Consider the following 22,015-nt stretch of genomic DNA (forward strand, 5'->3'; position numbering starts at 1 on the left):
AGTTGAGGCTTCCCTTGTGTGCCCACTGTGAGTTCTATTATGTATTTCTCTTTCTGTCAACTCCTTTGTCTTGTTCCATGTTCAGTACCAGGGCTGTATTCCTGGTCTGTCGTGGCATGTTGCAGCCCTTCATCACACTGCAGAAGAGTTTCAGACATATCTGCTTTGTAAAGTGCCTTCACTATAGCATGCAGAGACAAATGCTCTCAGCTGCGCCAGACAGATTGGACAGTCGCCCCTTATCTCGGAAAGGTGTTTTTGGACATTGGTTCGGACAGACGCCTGCGGCTAGTGTTGTGCTGTGCTCTTTTTAGGACACAAGGATTAGTTGACAGGATAGAATAGTCGGTGTGCTTCATTGCGTGTGTGCACACAATTCCTTACTCTTTCTGCGAGTCAATCTCTTTCAGTCCCTTTTCCCCCTGCAATGTAGCCAACCACTTCCTATCAACGCATCACGTTGACGAGATCCCTCTCCCCTTTGTTTATTTTTCTGTTAATTTTTTTTGCTCCACTGGCATAGATGGATCCTTCTCACCATGGCAAGTTGCACTCCTGTTCAAGCATCTGCAGTGAGAGTTCCCTCTTGTGGCTACCATGATCTTCGTTGGAGCCTTAGCGTATGAGAACCTGTTCGGAAGCACTAGGAAAATGGTAGCACATGCCTCACGCACCTGCTTGCATAATCCAAAAATTTAATAAAGTGCATGCTGATGTCTGGTGGCACGTTCAACTGGCCACAAACATTACATTCAGCCAGTTGAAATTTAGCGCTTGGAACACGTTTACCTTTTTCATTCAGAGTGCCGCACTTTAGCTCAAAGCACTCGAGGAGCACTTTCACCTTCAAGCTGGGAGCACGATAGAGCTTCAACAGAATTCCGGTCATGTGGCCCTTCCACTTGTTCTGGAATCAACTCCATCAGGCTTCTGGCCCCAATCTCCCGAGGATCCTGCATCACTGCAAACTGAGTCATACTGTGGTAGGGATCAGTCGAATCTACCATGAGTGTGATCAGTGGAAAGATGAGCAGGCAGTGATGGGCCAGTGTCAACATAGGCTGAACTCCAGCGCAACGGAGCTGCTAGCAAAAATAACTTTTGAATTTGCTTCTTGTTACGGCACTCTACGTGAGATGGCTCTAAAGGCCTATGTGGTAGCATTTTATGCTCTAATTTTCTATTTTGCTTGGCCAGGCCAACAGTGGTATGTGTGAATGCCTCGCCTCCTTTTTGTTGCAATAGAAGTGACAGCTTTCAGAACCAAAAGTAAAACCACTGGCATAGGTTAATTTGTAGAGCATTACATACGCATACAGATTGTGGGTCCTTTGTGTGAAGAAGGCAGCATGGACTTCCGAGACCAAGAGGTTTAGGCACCAATCTACAGTGAAGTGAATAAGAGAGTTTTGCAACAGTTTTCATGCAGCGCTGTCAAGGTGTGGTGCTGTGGCCAGTATTGAGGAGGCACAGGCATTGTACAGAGCAGAGCTAGCACAAAAAACAGGTGCATATGTTGGATATAGTGGAGAATATATATGAGTACTAAGCCTGGATACAGTGAAGCCTCTGGAGAGACTGGTGTGTCAAAGGAATTGGACTGGTTGTGAGTAGTGAAGTGTCTTGGGTAGGGGCCAACCAGACAACTAGGGCTTGCAAGGGCTGATAGAGCTCACTTATGCAGCTTTGTACTCTTTGTTAGATGAATTGCTCTGATTTGGTTACATCTGCTATGATTCTTTCTTAATCACAACAAAGCTGTCCAAACTGCAGGCTTTGTATTGCTTTAAACACAAGAAAATTCTTGGCAACTTGATGTCAAAGTCTTTGTCTGTCTATCTGGTGCATCTTTGGTCAGGTTTTTAATGGTGAAAAAGGGTTAAGCTGGTGCATATTTTGCCCGCATTCACATGCTTCTTCCCACCTAGGCTCGTCAAGCAGCAGCCTGGAGAAGTACGCCTCAGGCAGCCTCCGGCGTTCGGGTCCACAACCAACGCTGGTCTCCCCTCTGGCCCAAATCAAACAGGGGGCCGCCTTTTCGGTGGCCGGAATCGGCGCCCCCCAGAACAGTCCCCCCAGGGGGCGCCGTCCCTCGGGGCCCGCCACCAAGGAGGCCTTTAGCATAGCAGCCGCCTTTGCTCCGCCCCGGGCCTGGCTGGTAGGAAGCCCCAGCACGTCTCGCGACAAGAAGGGTGAGAAGGCCAGCATTACATTTCATTTCATTTGTTTTCTCTCGAGGCCAAGGCATTACAGAGGGCAGTGTGTAAGCAAAACATGCTTTAGTGCCGCGGACTGACTGCAGTAATTTGTAGCATTGCCATTTGTTGGGCGTGTTGGTAAACTGAAAGCATATTTAGCGCCAGCAAACAAGGACTGAAGGGAGACTACAACACAATTGTGTTGTCGTCTCCCTTCTGTCCTTGTTTTCTGGCGCTAAATATGATTGTAATAATTCATAAGGGCTCTGTCGCACTTGTTGGCATCGACGGTGGCCCAGAAAAATTGGTTGGCGACTCTAAAAAAAAAGTTTCGTCTGTGACTTGTCTTGGCTGTCAGCCTTGTTCATGGCAATGCACTTGCTCGCCAAAAACAAAAAATGTACGACTATGGGTTTTCAAATTAATATTTTTTTGTTCCGAACACGTAAAATATTCCTTAAAATTTAATCTTTCACCTGGTGAATGCTACTCTCTCCTTGTGTTCTTTGCTGAATGCAGAAAAGAATCCTGTCGACTCCCTTTTCATCATGACGTGTAATGGTGCTCTGACCGAGTACATTATCGACCCTCGGCCGTGCTCTTCCGTGAACAAAGTCACTGAGGACTCGCCCATTGAGCTTGACGTGACTGCTTATGCCCAGTGGAACCTGCTCAGGTGGGTTCTGTTGGAGTTCGTTGACATTTGGCTTAAATTGAGCTCCCTGGCTTTACGACAATAGGGCTGAGTGACAATTGGCACAGGGCCCAGTGCCTCTGATTTAACGTGTCTTTGATGGTGTAATAATGCTCAGGTTGTGGAGACTAGACAATGTGATTTCCTCAATTTTACGAGTTAACATGCTCATGAACAAACTTTTACTGTAATAGCTTATTAATCATACTTCTTACATTGGCAACATCACTGCAATGTTCAAGCATGTTAAAAAGTTAACCCTCTATGTTAAAGCGTTAGCAAGAGGATTAGCGCTGTAATGCTCAGCATATCATTATGCTGCACTAAGCTCGATACCTCAGTATTCGTATTCAAGCATGGGAAAGCTAATGCATTACCTACAGTAGTGTCGTTGGTACGCTGGAATGAGCTGTCAGTTGTAAATATTTCAGCAAACTGATTACTAGTTCATTAATTAATACATGTAGTGATTGAGGTTTGCCTAAAAACATTTCATTGTTGTTTTTTTGTGCAGATGTACTCTCCATGGCCAGAAATAAAGGCAAATAAGTTATTATAATTTTCTTTGATGTGGAACTGTGTCTGGGCATTAAAGATTTAATAAACTTACTATTAAATGCATCTCCATAACCTTATTCGATAATCGAAGTTAAGCATTCATGTTCAATTTGTATCTGAAAAGTTTGATATTCACACACCCCTCCAGCTTCATTGTAATCAAAATTGCTAAGCCATAGGCTTAGCAATCTAGCAGTAGAGTTTTTATTTTTCGGGGGGGGGGGGACTGGGGCCCGACTAGCTTTCTGACCTCCATATATATATATATATATATATATATATATATATATGTGTGTATATATATTTCTTGCACTTAAGAAACTTCATGTGACTTCGAAAAATTGAGTGCTCTAGTGATGGCGCTATATGAGTATATACAAGACCTCATAGTAGGTGACAGTTCAATTTCACAGCCTGAGTCCTCTCGGTTGTGTAATCTTCCTTCGTGTAATTGTCACATACTTGGCTATCACTAATACTGCTTCGCCTTTCCGGCGAAACTGCAGCCTCCCTCTGTCTTTTTCTTTTTTTCTGTGAGTCCAAGTATAAGCGCTCCTGCACATGACTGCTGTTGATTGTTGTTAATTCTGATATCGAGTGAATCCGGCTTGGCCTCATTTCGGTTACTGGGTGAATTATACTGTGTTCCCCAACTATCATGCACCAAGATTTCAGAAAAGAGCAGTTGCGTTACTCGAAGAAAACTTAGGGCATATTGTTTCCAGTACAATGGAGTAGCCGCCAGTAATTATTTCGTTACTGGTATTTAATTCGGTAATTGCAATTAATTATCTAACTCGAGAAGTACTGTCCTAATTTTCAAAGTGTCAATGAGGCATTTGTAGGCACAATAAAATGACATCTAACTGCAGTGTTTTCAGCGATGTACTAATTGCGTACAATATTTTTCCGACTAGCAAAGAAAAAAAAAAAAACCTCGCAAAGTATGAGAAATACCATGTGAGCCCACCCGCATCATAAAGCAGCGCCCTGAGCAGCACCTCTGTGCGAAATGTAAGGGTAAAAGCACCAGTAGTGTTGCAGGAATACAGTGAAATCTCGTTGATACGATTCGGCTAAATACGTTTTTCGGCATAATACGTTTTTTTTTTCGTTCCCGGCCGATGCCCTATAGAGGTAAATGCATTTTTGTACGGCTAATACGATCGTATTTCCACGTCGGTTTGGATAATACGATCCCGGAAACGTCTTCTGTATGATGATAACATCAGAGCCAGTCCTTTGAAGCGGGTGGGCAGAGCTACTGAAATTAACATCGAGCGAAACGACAGGCACGGCGGACTAAAGACGCGGCGACGCGCGCTTTGTATGCTCGAGGCTTGGCCTGGCTCGGCTCGGCTAGAGTCCGGCCGTGCTTCTGCACAGCGCCTGCAGCAGTGTGGCGGCCTCTGGGAGCAATTTTCGCAAGCTCGAACACCAAACGCACCGCATCGTCGGCGCGGTTGAGGCGCTATTGGCGTTTTTCCGCGATGTGATGCGGAGCGCTGATTGGCCGGAGCAGCGCGTTCAAATCCCGCGGGGTAAAGCGCGCCTACCATTGGCTGCTGCGCCGGCGGCGGCGGCTGCTCAAATCCCGCGGGCTAAAGCGCGCCTGCCATTGGCTGCTGCGCGGGCGGCGGCGGCTCCTCCCTGTGATGGCGCGCTCGCGTCCCTTGCTCGCCTGCTTTCGAGCTGTTCATCGCCTAGCGCTATCTTTTAGATTATTTGCTCAGCTTTCTTTTTTTTTCGCTAGTTCATCGCTGCACGCGATGCCGGCAAAGCCCAAGACAGTGCAGATGTTCGGTGCACGGGAGCGCGATATGCGTCTTGTACGAGCATCGAACTTCCTATCTTCCGCAGCGAGTGCCGACTGCGTAGACGCTTTTCAGCGGCGAAACTGTGCTTTCGGCTGTCGCCAGTCGAAAATCCGACACACTGAGTGTGCCTGGAGCCGCAAGAGCTAATTAGAAGCTCCGCAGGAGCTTTCTAATAAAAAAAAAAAACACGTGTTCAACTTTAAGGCCTGTTTTCTCGGAATGTGTTTTTTCGCTAGTAGTGGTGCTAGGTAAGGCGATATCTCAAGAACCGCTTTTCAGATTTGTATGCCGTTTTTTTTATTCTGTTCCTGAGTGACTTTGCCAGGGGGTAACAGGCTTCTTTTTTTGAAAGTTGGTGGAGTTAATTTATAATAAGCAATTAATTTTTGATGAATGTGGTCATTACTGGCTACATCAAATTCAAAGTTGTCTTAAAATTTTTTGGAGGGGAAATTAAAGAAAAGGGCTCTTTAGCCCCCTGGGATATCTATCAAGGAATCATCACAGTGAATTTCAGCTTCCTACGATGTCCTGGCATTTCTCCAGGCTTTTCCTCAGGCATATACATGAATCACCTAGTTAAACCTCAATAACTCTGGCACTAATAAACATATCTTCATGAAACTTTGCAGTTCCTCATAGTTCGGTGGTGTGAACATATCCTGAAAGTTTCATCTGGATATCTTAAAAAATAAGAAAGTTCGGTCTCCAGGGTAGCCTCCCCCCTTAATAAAAGCAAGTTCTGTGCCTAGTATGTATTATTCGCGATCTTTTGGAGTCCGTTTTGGATAATACGATTTTTGGATAATACGTTTTTATTTTCGGTGCCCGTGAGAATCGTATCAACGAGATTCCACTGTAGTTGGGTACACCAGGCACACCATTTATACACAACCATCAACCCGCCGTGGTTGCTTAGTGGCCATGGTGTTGAGCTGCTAAGAGCGAGGACGCGGGATTGAATCAAGGCCACGGTGGCTGCATTTTGATGGGGGCGAAATGTGAAAACACCTGGGTGCTTAGATTTAGGTACACGTTAAAGAACCCCAGGTGGTCCAAATTTCCGGAGTCCTTCATTACGGCGTGCCTCATAATCAGATCGTGGTTTTGGCACGTAAAACCACATACATAATTTTATTTAACATACAACCATCAGTATGTGCAACCTGTGTAGCACACCAGACTGTAGACAGAATCCACGAGCAAACTCTGGTCTTTTCAAATTGTGAGTGACTGCATATTTGTGCTTAATGTGGGACTTGCACAATATCATCCACTGTCAGAAGAAACACTTCATCACTATTCAGGCCAGTATAATTTGAATGTTTGTTCCACTTTTACTGTGAGTGAGTGGTCAACATAACATCCAACACAGGCATGCAATAATGGATATGCTAATTTCAAGGTGCCAAATACGTACCGTATTTACTCGCATAATGATCGCACTTTCTTGTAAAAAAAAATGACGCTAATTCAGGGGTGCGATCATTACGTGGGTTAAATTTCCCGTATGGTATGGTATGGTATGAATAACTTTATTTAGGTCCTGAGGGATCAGTCTGGGACTGATGCGGGCCGCTCCCACGTCGGTACAGAGAGGCCGAGCCCCTCTGCCGTCACACGGGCCCTCTGGACAGCCCTGAGTTGGTCCGCCAGCACTTCACTGTGTAGCATCCGATGCCACCACTGTTCACCTCGAAAACCATCACCGGCCAACGCCAAGCAGCGCCAAAGCATGTGCTCTAAATCGAGCAAACCCCCACACTTACTACAATAGACTGAAATCCCACAGTCCGGATTAATTTTATTCATGATGACCGGGTTAGGGTACGTTCCATGAAAAGAAAACTTTTTTTTCCATCCTGCATTTGCTGCGGGATGACAACAAATCAACAGATAGGCGGCTGCCGCTGTAACAGTGCGAGACACCAACAAAAGAATGGCGGCCGGCGGCGCAAGCCGAAACCGCCGAACGCAATTTTTTTTCTTCTCGTGAGTTCATTACGCACATTTAAACAGTTTCTTCCGTATCAGTAATAAACAATATCGTTACTATTGGCAAGTTTGCGGCAATAACGTAGCCATGACCACTTTGAGGGGACAGAAACAGAGATGGGCGCGCTTAGCTGCCAGTGACAGAAACCCATGGCGGGCACGCTGAAGAAACTGCGGCATTTGTCTTCGCTACTATCTTAATACGGCACACTTCCGCTAAGGGTGGGCGAATATCTTAGCTGCGTTAAAAACGGCGGCATATGAATAGGGTATACTTCTAACATATTAGTGTAAACGTGGTTACTATTGTTGCCGCTCGCGATTTGTTGCGTGCCCACGAGTGCAGACAAGAAGAATTGAAAAGCGTCTTTTTTGTTGTTCTTGACCACAGTCATATAAAGCCTACAAATAATAAAGCCAAGGCAAGTTTGGTTGTAGCCTTTTTTTTTTCGTGGAAGTGTGGAAAGTGATGGAAGGAATGAAATGGGGCATCTGCTTAAGAATGTTCGGTGCGTGCAGACCGCTTGGTATGTCTTGAGTCGTTCGCGTAGCATTCGACAGATGGTAAGTGTGATCATCATTAGCTAGACTTGGCACATGACATATCGCTGTGGCAAGTTCGGGGTGCAATCATTACACGGGAAAGGGGAAAAAAGTCAAATCTTGGCGACAAAATTCAGGGGTGTGATCATTATGCAAGTAAATACGGTACTACTAATGCAGGGTTTCCCTTAAATGGAGAATCGTGCATGTTACATAAGTTTGAGAAAGTCATGATGTGCCTGGGGGGGTGTGCCTGTGGCTACATCCCCTAAATATCATGTTCTATTTTGCTCTTGAATAGAGTATGCTCCCCTAGTCATGGTTCCCATATCTTGATGGAGGCGAAATGCAAAAATGCTTAATGCAGTTGAACCTCCGTATAGTGAACCTGGATATAGCGTAGCTAATCTAAGACTCCCATTTAAAAACAAAAACTTTTATTTAGTTATTTTTTCGTTGCCAACATCGGCATGTATGCTCATAACGAACATTGGATATAACAAAGATACTTTTGTGTTGTATGCGACTTCCTCATAACAATGTTCCAGCTCTACGTTGATTCAGCTGAAAGTTAAAGAACACACAGTGTTCAAAATAATTCAGATCCGTCCACTGCCTAGTCTCACAGCCTGAGTATCGCTCTGGGACACTGAACTCAATGAATCAATCAAATGGCAGTTGTGCTTTTCATTCATTGCCAATTTAGCTCAAGCACTGGGTTGATCACCTCAGCTCTGTTGATGGTGTTCTTATTCTTGTCCCTGGCGGTGCTCCCAGGCCACCCATGAGCCACGATGCAAAACAGCCACTGAGCAGCAACAACCCCCTCATGATGGGACAACTGGCCACCAACGTGCCCACTGGGAAGCAGTCCTTCAAAGGTTGGTGGCTACAGCTCCTTCCTGAACAGCTTTTGGGGTGGCATGGCCCCCTCTCCAAGTCATGAATTGGTTCGTGTTTGGACTTGAGATAAGGTACCCCAGGGGCTCCCATCCGAGTACCAGTTGGAAATGTAAAAATCTTGCTCTCGGCATTCGTTGAACCAATTTTGATAAATTTATTGCATTTAAAAGAGTAAGTCAAAAGCCACCTCCTCTGTTGTGGAGCAGTGTCTTTATTTATGATTTAAATCTTCCTGTAAGAATTGCAGGAAATCATAGTTTCTTGTTTGCCATTGAAACGTTATGTTTGCAGCTCAATAACTGCTATGAAAGCGGATATTACAACATTGTAAACTCTATCAATTAGGACATCCCAAGTGAACAAACCTGAGGCATTATACACTGCTCTAATATACACCAGCAATATTATTAATTCGTGAAATAATGATGCCAGCATGGTCATCAAATGTGCACGCATTTCTCATTCTCCTTCCTTTTGTGAAAGCATTGATAGCTTCTGTCTTTGTCCAAATATCTATATGATACGTCTAGAAATCTTGTTAGTATGCTAATGATTTTACCCCTCCCCCACCTCCCTCTCTCTTCTTTCTCTCATTCTAATTGTGTGCACCCTCCCTGAAAACAGATATCAATGGAATGAGCCACATGGAAGGTTCTGGACCGAGGCAAAAGGAGAACGATGACAGCTGGCTTTCACAGGTGGGTTACCATACTTGTTGCAGTTGAGGTGCTCTGTAATAAATAAAGTTGGTTACCTTACACAATCTGGTGGCATTTCTCCTGAGCATGTTTACCTACAGCGCAAACAAAAACAGACTCTACACGAAGGAAGGACAGTACCTCACAAGTGCTGTGTAGTGCCATCCTAGACTTACCTTTTTTCATGCTGCGGGCAAACCTGCATTTGTACCAACTTGCCCAACTTGGCACAGTTATACATTTCGTTTCTTCTTCAGGGCTTCTTTTAAGATTTGCCGCAAATTGTTTTATACCCGCCCCTCAAGTTCTCTAGATTAGTGGCTGCTCTGGCTTTCTGGCCTCAAGGATGCCCCACCGCTTTTCAGCGTATGTCGATGAACTTTTGCACTGTTGCCACTTTTGACACGCAGGGCAATGTTTACAGCCGAGAGTGCTATCACGTTGCAATGAAACACATTTGGGAAGAAGCAAAGTAGAACACCTCTCATGCCTAATAACTTAAAGCTGCTATGTAAAATCATGATGTAACCACACACTGGAAGCTTTCTAGCCTCATGACTAGGTGTCTGCGACATACATAACTCCACTATCACTTGGCAATGAATACCGAGAGGAAGATGCACCTTCTAGTTTGTATTTTCATGTCTGTGTTCCTAGTGAGGTATTTAATCCCGATATAGCCTACCTACAACAAAGAGAAAATCAAGTGAAAAATATGAGGTGGGCTAATTTTCATTGTGGTGGCTAACCTTCATTTTTTTTATGCCGGGAGCACTCAAGGGTGGGTTATCTTTCGGGGGTGGGATCTGTTGGGATATTACGGTAGCCTTTTATTTTTTAGTATGGTTAAATGTTTGTTCAACTTTCTAAGGGTGTTATGCATTCTGTGACATATCAGTGATAAAATACATAAATAGATACGACACCAATGGACATGTTATATCCATTGGCTGTAACAAAAAAAATTGGGCCCCTTAGTTCTTCTTCTCCTTCTAATATGATAGAGCATGTGCGTGGTCCCTTACCAAATGTCTGTGCTCTGTCAATCAGATGGTTGCGTGAGATTTACTGCACAAATTTTAATACGAAAACAGTGAAATATAAGTGGAAACTGCCATCTGCTTTTCCTTAAGACAGACTGTCCGTGTGTAGTCGTTTGCTCTCTGCAGCTGGTTTTATTGCTTATCTTTTGCACAAGCGTAGATTGAGTGAAAATAATTGCTTATGCTGTGGGAAAGCAAGCACTCTGTCCAGTGTTTCATCAAACAGTGGCAGGCATGTAGTGGTTAGCAGCACTGCAGCGCTGCGAAGAAAGGGCAGAAGGCACATTGGAGCCATTGAATATGCAATACTGCGCTAGCCAAAATGGCTGCTTTGTTTCCCTGGATAACCTTTATACTGGTCATGAGGTCCGTGACAATCAAAAGTTTGAGTACCGCTGGTGTTGTGTTCTGAACCTGGCTGCTGAGTTCAGCGGGTAAATGGAACACGGTCAGTGGACCCTGTTTATGGAGAGCACCATTACCTGGGTACCGAAGTATTGTGTGTTCACTTGTGTTAGCCAGTTTCCCCATTTCGCGTTTGGTTTTTGTGATGGCAGTAAAGTGGTATTGCCGATACTGCCTCGTGTTGATGCCGCCTCGCGGTACAACCCGCAGTATGTAACAGCTGGTTTACTCGTGAACCTGTGTTATCGTACTGTTTCAGGTTGAGATCAACACACATGTGGGGCCGCATCGGAGGCTATGGATGGGTCCTCAGTTTTCGTTCAAGACTCTTCAAACCCCCGCGAGCACCCCCCTGTCGTCGCAGCATTCGCAGGGCTCCGAGAAGTACACACCTCTGACCCCCGATTCCTTCGGGGAAGACTCCGACGTGCATAGTCCAGGGTTAGCCTTCTTGCATGACAAATATATTTTTCTAACAGTGCACGATGAACCAAGTTCTAAATCATTAAAGTGAGCTTGGTCTTTAGTTGTGTTGTTTAGTTCTGAAGTTCCAAAACACATTGAAATGTTCCTCAAATATGACAATTCATGGCTGCAGCAGTGTTATAATGTTTGCAGTCAACTCCCATGAAATTGATAATGCGGAATTTGCAATTTCATTTATGTAATTTGAAAGCTGTACATAGGTGGCCATAAGTTTATACAGAGAGAACTTGTTAACTTTTTCTGATTACACCAAGTGACGATTACACAGGAAAACATTAACTTTATCTGAAAGTGTCATCACTTGTAAAGTATAAACACTTAACATTGTTGATTACTTCATGTCCAACTCCCTTTGCTTCTGTTAGAAGCTACAGTCGCTGACCAGTTATTTGGACATGACGGCGATACAGTCAGTGTTTACACCAAAGCTTTGTACCTTGGCAACTGGGAACAAAGCCAACTGCGTTGTGGTGGGCAAATGATTGCCAATTTGTTTGCAACTGTCATTGTCTTGTATTTCCATGGACTCCCCCTCACTTCATCACAGTACCCCCCAGCACAGACTGTGAGCATAGAATTGGGCACACTTGAAGCTCTTTGATGACACTGACTGACGAAAATTTGTAACATCAAACAGTGAAGTCGCGCAAAGCCATATAACTACTAACATGTAAAGAGGCTAACACTGTGTGCAGAGGGCATGCACATGAACACACTGGTGCAGGCTTGACAGCTTGAATGCTTGGTTTGGCATATCCCATAGTTCGAGCACAGTCAGTGGCTACTGGTTTTACTGGGCCACAACATTAGCATCCTTTTGCTACTTATGTTCAAAAAATGTGCTAGCAACACATCGAAATGAAACCATAGCTTTTCTGCTTTTCTTGGCTGCTGAATTAGCGCGCTGTCATGCAGGCAGTCTTAAATATTGTTGTGTGTGGAAAGACACAGACAGAAGAGGCTATTTACAGGCTATTTACACTGGAGCCAGGCAGCCAGGCCGACACTCGCTCGCGCCAAGCGCACCGACCAACTTCATCGTCGTTCTCGCGGTGGCTCGTTTCTTGAGCATTGCTCGATGATATCGTAATACTACCCCCCCCCCCCCTGGCGGCAAAAGCACCGTCACGGTGTTGATAAATATCCAAGGCGCGTGGAGAGTTGTAGGGCTTGAGTCGGGCGACGTGGACAATGTCACTGGTTGTCACAGCGGAGGACATAGTGGGCGTGGCTCGAACGATTTCATAGGTGACATCGGTCACTTTGCAGAGCACGCGATATGGTCCTGTGTAACAAGAAAGGAATTTTTCACATAGGCCAACTTTACGCGAAGGTGACCAAAGCAACACGAGGCTGCTGGGCGCAAAATGGACATCATGGTGACGGAGGTCGTAGCGTTGCTTCTGCTTGTGTTGAGACACTTGTAGACGAGCGCGCGCAAGTTGGCGAGCGTGGTCAGCGTGGGCGATTGCATCACGGGCATAATCGTTAGTTGAAGCTGTGGCGGATGGAAGCACAGTGTCCAGTGGTAGCGTTGGTTCACGGCCATACAAGAGGTAAAACGGGGAATAGCCAGCAGTTTCGAGACGGGAAGAGTTGTATGCGAAGGTAATGTAAGGTAGAGCCAGGTCCCAGTCACGGAGGTCGTCGGAAACGTATTTGTATAGCATGTCTGTAAGGGTGCCGTTCAAGCGCTCAGTGAGGCCGTTCGTTTGGGGATAATAGGAGGTGGTAAATTTATGCCGTATTGAGCAGGCACACATGATGTCGTCGATGACTTTGGCCAAAAACGTACGGCCACGGTCTGTTAGCAATTGACGCGGAGCACCATGCATCAAAATAATATCATGTAGGAGGAAGTCTGCAACATCAGTTGCACAACTGGTCGGGAGAGCACGGGTTACGGCGTAGCGGGTCGTGTAGTCCACCGTGACTGCAACCCACTTGTTCCCTGATGTAGATTCCGGAAATGGGCCGAGAAGGTCTAAGCCGACACAATGAAAGGGCTCGGCAGGAATATCGAGCGGCTGCAAGTAACCAGTGGGGAGCTGGGAAGGCTTCTTGCGTCGTTGGCAAACTTCACAAGCGGCGACGTAATGTCGTACTGAATGGGCAAGACCCGGCCAGAAAAAACGGTGACGTACACGGTCATAGGTTCGAGATACATCGAGATGTCCTGCCGTTGGTGCGTCGTGGAGCTCTTCTATAACGGTGGAGCGGAGGTGTTTAGGTATTACAAGGAGGAACTCAGAGCCGTCCGGATGAAGGTTACGATGGTACAGAGTACCATCGCGGAGGACGAAGAGGCGTAGAGTAGCATCGGCCGGAGAGTGCTCAAAACGGTCAATGAGTTCTCTGATGTGGGCGTCACGGCATTGCTCATCGGCGAAATGAAGCAGCTGTGATACAGAGAATATGCAAGAAGCACTGGCAATATTAGAGGAGTCAGAGTCGTCAACAGGGTAACGCAACAAACTGTCAGCGCCTTGGTGCAGGTGGCCAGACTTGTACACCACGGAATATGAAAATTCTTGTAGCCTCAAAGCCCATCGACCAAGCCGGCCTGTAGGATCTTTTAGTGAAGAAAGCCAGCAGAGAGCATAATGGTCATTGACTATGGAAAAAGGGCGACCGTAAAGGTAAGGACGGAACTTTGCAACCGCCCAGACTACAGCAAGGCATTCTCGTTCCGTAATGGAATAGTTGCGCTCGGATGGTGTGAGGAGGCATAAGCAATAATGCGATCCTGGCCACGCTGACGCTGGGCTAAGACGGCACCTACGCCATGACCGCTGGCATCTGTACGCAATTCTGTAGGGGCATCAGGGTCGAAGTGGGCGAGAATGGGTGGTGAGGAGAGAAGAGTAACGAGACGAGAGAAGGTGGCGGCTTCTGCAGTACCCCGCACCTCCACCAGAATGTTGCGTGTGGAAAAACACAGACAGAAGAGGCTATTTACAGGCTATTTACACTGGAGCCAGGCAGCCAGGCCGACACTCGCTCGCGCCAAGCGCACCGACCAACTTCATCGTCGTTCTCACGGCGGCTCGTTTCTTGAGCATCGCTCGATGATATCGTAATAATATTTAATGGCACGTTACAAAGCACCTGAAATTTTGATTAGCCTTACGTCTCAACCGTTTTTCACTAGTACTATTAGTACGTTTTTCAAGGGAATGCGGGGAAAAACGTAACAGCCGGGAAAATTAACAGTGAGGGAGGCTCCAAATCACTCCAGTGAAATCAGAAACGGTACTGAATGACTTCCAGCACAGTTATTAGGCGCATTTTCACACGTACTTTAATTGGAGCTGGCACATGCACATGTATGTAATTAAAGGAAGTGCACTGCTATGTTCTGTTATGGTAGCCCCTTTCCACATGCCTGTATTGCTGTGAAACTGACTTTGGGGAACCAGCAACAACTTCAGTGGTGCAGTAACACACTTATCGGGTCTGATGATTGTGTACTTCTGCCATTTCGGCGCGGGACAATGTTGGGGCTTGACAGGCTTAACCGCGAGTATACATTTATTGTCTCCATAGCGACAGCCTAGAGCAAATTTGGCTCTGCACTGCTAAATTTACGTGATGTCTGAACTATTCAAACTGAGCGTAAGATGCAGGATTGTTACAGAATGGCAACAGATCAAGTGGGGACATACCGTATTTACACAAATCTAGTGTGCACCTTCTTGCTGAAAAATGTGGGTCTGAAAATTGCCGGCGCGAAACAATCACATACGAAACCAAAACTGTGTTGGCAGCAGCCTGCTGTCAGAGCCGTCAGATGCAGCATCAACGCCATCACGAGATGGGGGCATAGCGCGTTCCCTTGAAGGTTACTGTAGGTTTATTTTGTGATCAGCTGCGATAACTTTTCGACATGCTATCGCTTTCGTGAGGTTTCGTGCGACTCGGCACTGGATGCGTTGGCGCATGTGGCCACCAGCATTTCTGGCTCTGTGCCCAGCTCGCCATATGTGCAGAGTGTCAGGAATACTTTTGGCTGCATATTCTGACAAGTCTGATGCAGAGTCGCATAAAATCTCATGAAAGGGATATAGTAATAGCACCTCCGAAAGTGATCGCTCGAAAATGTCACCTTGTGTACTTGGTATTCGTGGCCAATGAAGCGCAAATGGCGATAATGATGCGCCAGTTTCATTATGAAAACTTTCCTTCTGTGGAAGGTAAATTCAGCACATCTCGTTTTTTTCTGATTGTGAACGTGGGGACATGCTATATTTTTCTCTCATAGATCAGGCGCCTGTTAGGTACAAGTTCGTGTTACATTAAGGTGCATGGTAAATTCAGGGGCACTTTTATTTTCCTACTTCAAGCCCGGGATAATTGGGTGTATGTAAGATTCGAGGGTGCGTTAGAATCATGCAAACATGGTAATACATAGGAGTCAATCGACTTTAGGTCGAGACCATGAAAACACAACTTAGCCACTGGGAAAATGCTAGAGGGAGAAACTTATCAATGGGGTTCCATTGTATAAATCTATAGATACAATTTACAGGATTATGTTAAAATTTTTTATTGCTAAATTAGAGAAGCTTTATGCTTCGGTTTTATTTAGTCAGTTTTTGTAAGATTTACGGCCTAAATAAAAAAAATTTGTGAATACCATGCACTGTGGGAATTGGTGTTTAGCGACGCTTTAGTAGATGATTATGCAAACGTGCGCACAAATGTTAGCGTTGGCCTTGCATTCAGGCCTATATTTGATAACATGCAACTGTCTAGTATCTTTTCTCTCACTCTTCTTGTTTAACTAGACACGTAGAAAGACACACACTTCACACGAGGGTTGGACCCTCCCGCGTGTAGCCGTGCGCGGCTTAGCCGTGTCTGGGGAAAAGGGGATCCTGGAGGTTGAGCTGATGCTGGGTGTTTGGACCTTTAAGGCCCCCCGGCGGAGGCAACACACCTCTTTGGCCTCGGCTTCACATAGACGGCACCTCCAGGCTGACCCACCTGGAGGAAATCGGCAGTCACCTTTTCCTGTCCTCCTCTTCAATCTTCGTCTTTCTCTCTCACTTTCAATCTTTCCTGTCTTCTCTTCGCTTCTTCTTACTTCCAGACTTCCAGGTGGCGAGGGTTAACCTGGTGTAGTTATCCAACCTTGGGTATCGTATATTAGGTTATAGCGGCGATGCATGGCTGGCGTCTGCAGGTATTTTCCCGACCTTGTAGCGTCCCCTTGTTGGGCTCGGTGGTGGGTGGCCACCATCGCCGCCGAATTTTCCAATTTTTTATGGCTGAAGCTTTTCCCCTATTACCTGATCGCTCCCTGAAGAGGGGGCGCACCGATGAACCTTTCAGTTTTTTTATGCAACCAAAAGAGTCCTTCCCGAAATACCACGTCGTTCACAGTCAACACGAAACTAAGACTGTCCGTATGATATCACCTTTTCTTGTAGCGAAATCCCTCACTGAAGCAATAGGCCCAGGATATAAAGTAACAAAGATGGGAAGTGGTGATCTTCTTCTCGAAGTTTGCGACAAGCCACAGTACGACAGACTCTCAAAACTTGTAGCGTTTGGGGACATTCCCGTCTCAGTAGGCCCACACAGGACAATGAATACAGTGCGCGGGGTCATCTCGGAAGATGACCTTCTGGGACTTAGTGAAAGTGAATTACTAGAAGGATGGCAAGAGCAGAACGTTGTCAAGGTGCAAAGAATTAAAATAAGAAGAGATGACAAAGAAATACCAACTAGGCACATTATCATAACTTTTGGAACCAGCATTCTTCCTGAATCAATCGAGACCGGTTACTGCAAGCTACGTGTCAGGCCATACATTCCAAACCCACGGCGATGTTTTAAGTGTCAACGTTTTGGGCACGGGTCCCAAACCTGCAGAGGGCGTGCTACATGTGCCAAGTGTAGCTCCGTCGAACACTCTTCTGACGTTTGCAGTTCAGCAACCCACTGTGCCAACTGTGAAGGAGATCACCCTGCTTACTCGCGATCCTGCCCTTCGTGGAAAAAAGAAAAACAAATAATAGAACTCAAGGTTAAACTAAATCTGACTTTCCCAGAGGCACGCAAACGTTTCCATTCCAACAATCAGACCAGTCCTTCTTACACCGAGGTGGCACGCCGGGGGGCAGCGCCACATCGTTCGGCGGCCGCCCAAGTCACTCGGAGAGTGACGGCGGTCACGCCATCCGCCCCCCTGACTGGAACAGCCAACGCTGTTCCGTCGCCCGCAAATGAGGGCCAGCAGACCTCCGGGCCTGTTGTACCCAGGGCCACTGCTCGTGCAGATCGGCCCACCACTCCCGCGAAAGTGCCTGCTCCGCGGGCACAATCCACCGCCTCAGACGAGGTGATGGATACAAGCACAAATCCGGCGTCTCAGACGCCCAAGGACCGGCGCAGCTCCCTCGAGCGCGCCGGGAAGAAAGAGAGAGCTCGCATCAAGGGGCCTGAAAAGGTCTCGTGAGCTTATATAATCTAAATTTCTTTGACACACAGCACAAAACACATACATTATGGACACGCAGATAATACAATGGAACGTCAGGGGTTTACTCCACAACCTAGACGACATTAAGGAACTCCTAAATAACTATAATCCAAAGATGCTGTGTGTCCAAGAAACACATCTTAATTCTTCACACACGAACTTTCTCCGGCAGTATGCCATATACCGAAAAGACCGCAACGACGCTTTTGCCTCGTCCGGCGGCGTGGCAATAATTGTAGATAAGAGTGTTGCTTGCCGACAATTACAACTTAAAACACCCCTAGAGGCAGTTGCAGTTCGTGCGATACTGTTTAATAAACTAGTAACGATTGCCTCAGTATACATCCCTCCGAACTGCCATCTTTCAAAAACAGAATTCCAAAGCTTTATCAATGAACTGGTGGAACCTTATATTGTCGTCGGAGATTTCAATGCACACCACACCCTTTGGGGAGGTTGTCGTTGTGATGCCAGGGGACGCCTAGTAGAAAGCCTCCTCTTCACTACAGGTGCATGTTTGCTAAATAATAAAGAGCCTACATTCTATAGCGTGGCAAACAAAACATTTTCATCGATCGATTTGAGTATTGCATCTGGTACACTCGTACCGTATCTAGAGTGGAACGTGCTTAAGAATCCATATGGCAGCGACCATTTTCCAATTGTCATAAAATCAACAAAACGTGATGAATGCTCCCCATGCGTCCCCCGCTGGATAGTCGAGTCAGCCGACTGGAAACGTTATAAAGAACTTACCCGCATGACCTGGGAAGACATCTCTGCACTTTCTATTGATGACGCCGTGGCATATCTGACAGCATTTATAGTAGATGCGGCGTCACTGTGTATCCCTGAATCAAATGGTTCGCCCACTAGGCGACGTGTTCCCTGGTGGAATGCGGAGTGCAAAGAAGCTCGTAAAAATCAAAATAACGCTTGGAATCACCTTCGCGAATCTCCAACTACCGAAAATCTTATCAATTTCAAGAAAATAAAGTCACTAGGTAGAAGAACACGCCGCCGGGCCAAACGGGAAAGTTGGCAAAAATACATCAGTAGCATCAGTTCATATACAGACGAACGGAAAGCCTGGAATAGGGTCAACAAAATAAAAGGCCGTGAAACTCACCCTCTACCTTTAGTAAACACACAAGGAGACACTATTGAGGACCAAGCTGATTCGCTAGGGGCACATTTCCAATACATCTCGAGCTCATCCCATTACTCAGACACATTTCTAAGATATCAGCGACAAGCGGAACGACAGCCTCTGAACCGGAAAGGAAATAAAAATGAACCTTACAACCGGCCATTTAACATGGTGGAATTTCAGGCTGCATTGAACTGTTGCAATAAATCAGCTCCTGGAAGCGATCGAATAGCTTATGAAATGATAGAACACCTACACGCCGAAACACACATAACAATACTATCACTCTTTAATTCCATATTCTCTGCCAGTTACATTCCATCTGCCTGGAAGCAAGCAGTCGTCATTCCTATTCTCAAAGAGGGCAAGGATCCAACTTCGGTCTGCAGCTACAGGCCTATAGCCCTGACAAGCTGTCTATGCAAACTCTTTGAGAAAATGGTAAACAAACGCCTAATTCATTATCTTGAGAGCAACAAAATACTAGACCCCATGCAGTGTGGCTTTAGGGAGGGTAGATGTACGACAGATCACCTTGTCCGCATGGAGGCGAATATCCGAGATGCATTCGTGCACAAGCAGTTTTTATTAGCCGTATTTTTAGATATGGAAAAGGCATACGACACAACCTGGCGTTTTGGAATTCTTCGTGATCTGTCTAGTATGGGTGTCAGAGGCAATCTTTTGAGCCTCATTCAAAGCTACCTCTCTGATCGTACGTTCCGTGTGAGGGTTGGTAAAGTACTATCTCGTCAATTTACGCAGGAAACAGGTGTGCCACAAGGTGGTGTACTGAGCTGCACGCTCTTCATAGTAAAAATGAATTCCCTCTATAGCGTCATTCCACGAACAATGTTTTATTCAGTGTATGTGGATGATGTACAGATAGGATTTAAATCATGCAACATTTCTATCTGTGAGCGACATATACAGCTTGGCCTAAACAAAATATCTAAGTGGGCTGACGAGAATGGATTCAAGTTAAACCCCCAAAAAAGCACATGCCTTCTATTTTCGAAAAAGAGAGGTGTATTACCTGACCCTGCTATCTATCTTAATGGACAACGGCTATCTGTCAGCCACGAACATAAATTTTTAGGAATCATCTTAGACTCTAAACTAACACTTGTCCCTCACCTTAAATATCTAAGAGCGAGATGTCTGAAAACAATGAATTTGCTAAAGCTCTTGTCCCGCACATCTTGGGGAAGTGACAGGAGATGCCTTTTGAGCCTCTACAAAAGCCTTATACGGTCCCGTCTCGACTATGGAGCAATAGTATATAGCTCTGCTGCACCTAGTGCTTTAAAGATGCTAGATCCCATTCACCACTTGGGTATACGCCTGGCTACAGGCGCTTTTAGGACAAGTCCCGTAGAAAGCCTGTATGTGGAGTGTAATGAATGGTCATTACATCTCCAAAGGACATATTTAACCTTTTCCTATGCTCTCAAGGTCAAATCAGATGTTCAGCATCCATGTCACTCACTTATTCATGAAGAGTCTACAGCCAGATTATTTCGTAACCGCCCAGCTATTAGACCTCCGTTGAGCCTTCGTTTGACAACACTGGCAGAAGAAACAGGTGTCTTAGTCCCAGAGAATGTCCAAATGGCACCCACTCGCCTGCTCCCACCATGGGAATGGCAGACCATTGAATGCGACGTCTCCTTCGTAGAAATAACTAAGAGGGCACCAGAAGCACACATACAATTCCATTTTCGTGAACTTCAGGAGAAGTACTCCTGTACAGAATACTATACAGACGCTTCCAAGTCCTCTAAAGGAGTTTCCTACGCAGCTCTGGGACCTTCATTTTCAGAATCTGGGGCACTAAATCCACACGCAAGTATATTTACAGCTGAAGCCTACGCTATACTATCGGCTATACAAAACATAAGGCTCACAAAACTTTCTAGGGCTATTGTGTTTACAGATTCATTGAGTGTAGTAAGAGCCCTACTTAGTCCAAGAAAATACAAGAACTCAGTTTTGAGTGAGCTGTACAGTCTGTTGTGCTCCCTATATATGTGCGATCAAGTGATTGTCATATGCTGGGTACCTGGCCACAAAGATATAGAAGGCAACGAAGCTGCTGACGAAAGCGCTAGGTCAGTAATTTTTAGTCATGCAGATTCAAATATCCCCATCCCTGCCACAGACCTAAAGCCCTTTCTACGCAGTAAATTGAGGAATCACTGGCAGGGCGAATGGGACACACAGGCAATGAATAAGCTTCACATAATAAAACCAAAACTGGGGAACTGGATAAATGGGAAAATAGCAAGGTACAAGGAAGTACTCCTTTGCCGTTTAAGGATAGGCCACACATACGGAACCCACTCTCATCTCTTGACTGGGGACGATCCTCCAACTTGTGTTAAGTGCGGCAATAATCTCACTGTCCTCCATGCTCTTATTCAGTGCCCTGCATTAGAAACAGAGAGGAAAAAGTATTTCCCTGCTGCATATCGCGAGAATTTACCCCTTCACCCTGCATTTTTTCTTAGCGATGAACCTCTTTTTAATCTGCAAACAGTCTTAGAGTTTTTAGCCGAAACGGACACCCTGAAGATCATCTGGCCAGGCAACTTTTAAGCACAAGACTAACAGCCCTGCTTTCAAGGGCTCTCCTGAAACTCTGTTGTCAGTGTTAAGTTTTATTGCATCATGTTTTAACGGAAGCCGATTGCCATAGCCCACATCACATCCTAGTCACCGTCATTATTTTAGCACCTATGTATTCTACCCCACTTACAGCGGAAGTTTTTAGGCCCTTTTACAGCCATATCTCATTTACCATGATGCGATCATTGTGCACGTCATCCACAACACATCGTCAACATTACCACCTGTCATGGCGCTCTTTGGCCAAACTTGGCCCTTGCGCCATAAAACACTACACATCATCATCAGAAAGACACACACTTGTCTTTCATAGCCGCCATGTGTCGATTTTTAATTTTCTTGCGTGTGGTCATATTGCTCAGCATGCTTTTCTTGTCCAATGGCTGCCACACAGCGTCTTTCAGCTTCAC

General features: G+C 45.7%; 1 protein-coding gene across 2 annotated transcripts in view; it reads left to right on the plus strand.

Moving 5' to 3' along the window:
- Positions 1–22,015, plus strand: part of LOC135900771 (BCAS3 microtubule associated cell migration factor-like) — an 87,160-nt gene that overhangs the window by 47,492 nt on the left and 17,653 nt on the right. For both annotated transcript variants that reach the window (XM_065430335.2, XM_065430336.2), the window contains 5 exons: positions 1,929–2,192; positions 2,718–2,874; positions 8,583–8,686; positions 9,333–9,406; positions 11,114–11,295. In XM_065430335.2, the coding sequence (XP_065286407.1) occupies positions 1,929–2,192; positions 2,718–2,874; positions 8,583–8,686; positions 9,333–9,406; positions 11,114–11,295 (781 nt within the window). The remainder of the gene's footprint in view (positions 1–1,928; positions 2,193–2,717; positions 2,875–8,582; positions 8,687–9,332; positions 9,407–11,113; positions 11,296–22,015) is intronic.

The sequence above is a fragment of the Dermacentor albipictus genome, chromosome 2 (genome assembly GCF_038994185.2).
Source record: "Dermacentor albipictus isolate Rhodes 1998 colony chromosome 2, USDA_Dalb.pri_finalv2, whole genome shotgun sequence".
Taxonomy (NCBI): domain Eukaryota; kingdom Metazoa; phylum Arthropoda; class Arachnida; order Ixodida; family Ixodidae; genus Dermacentor; species Dermacentor albipictus.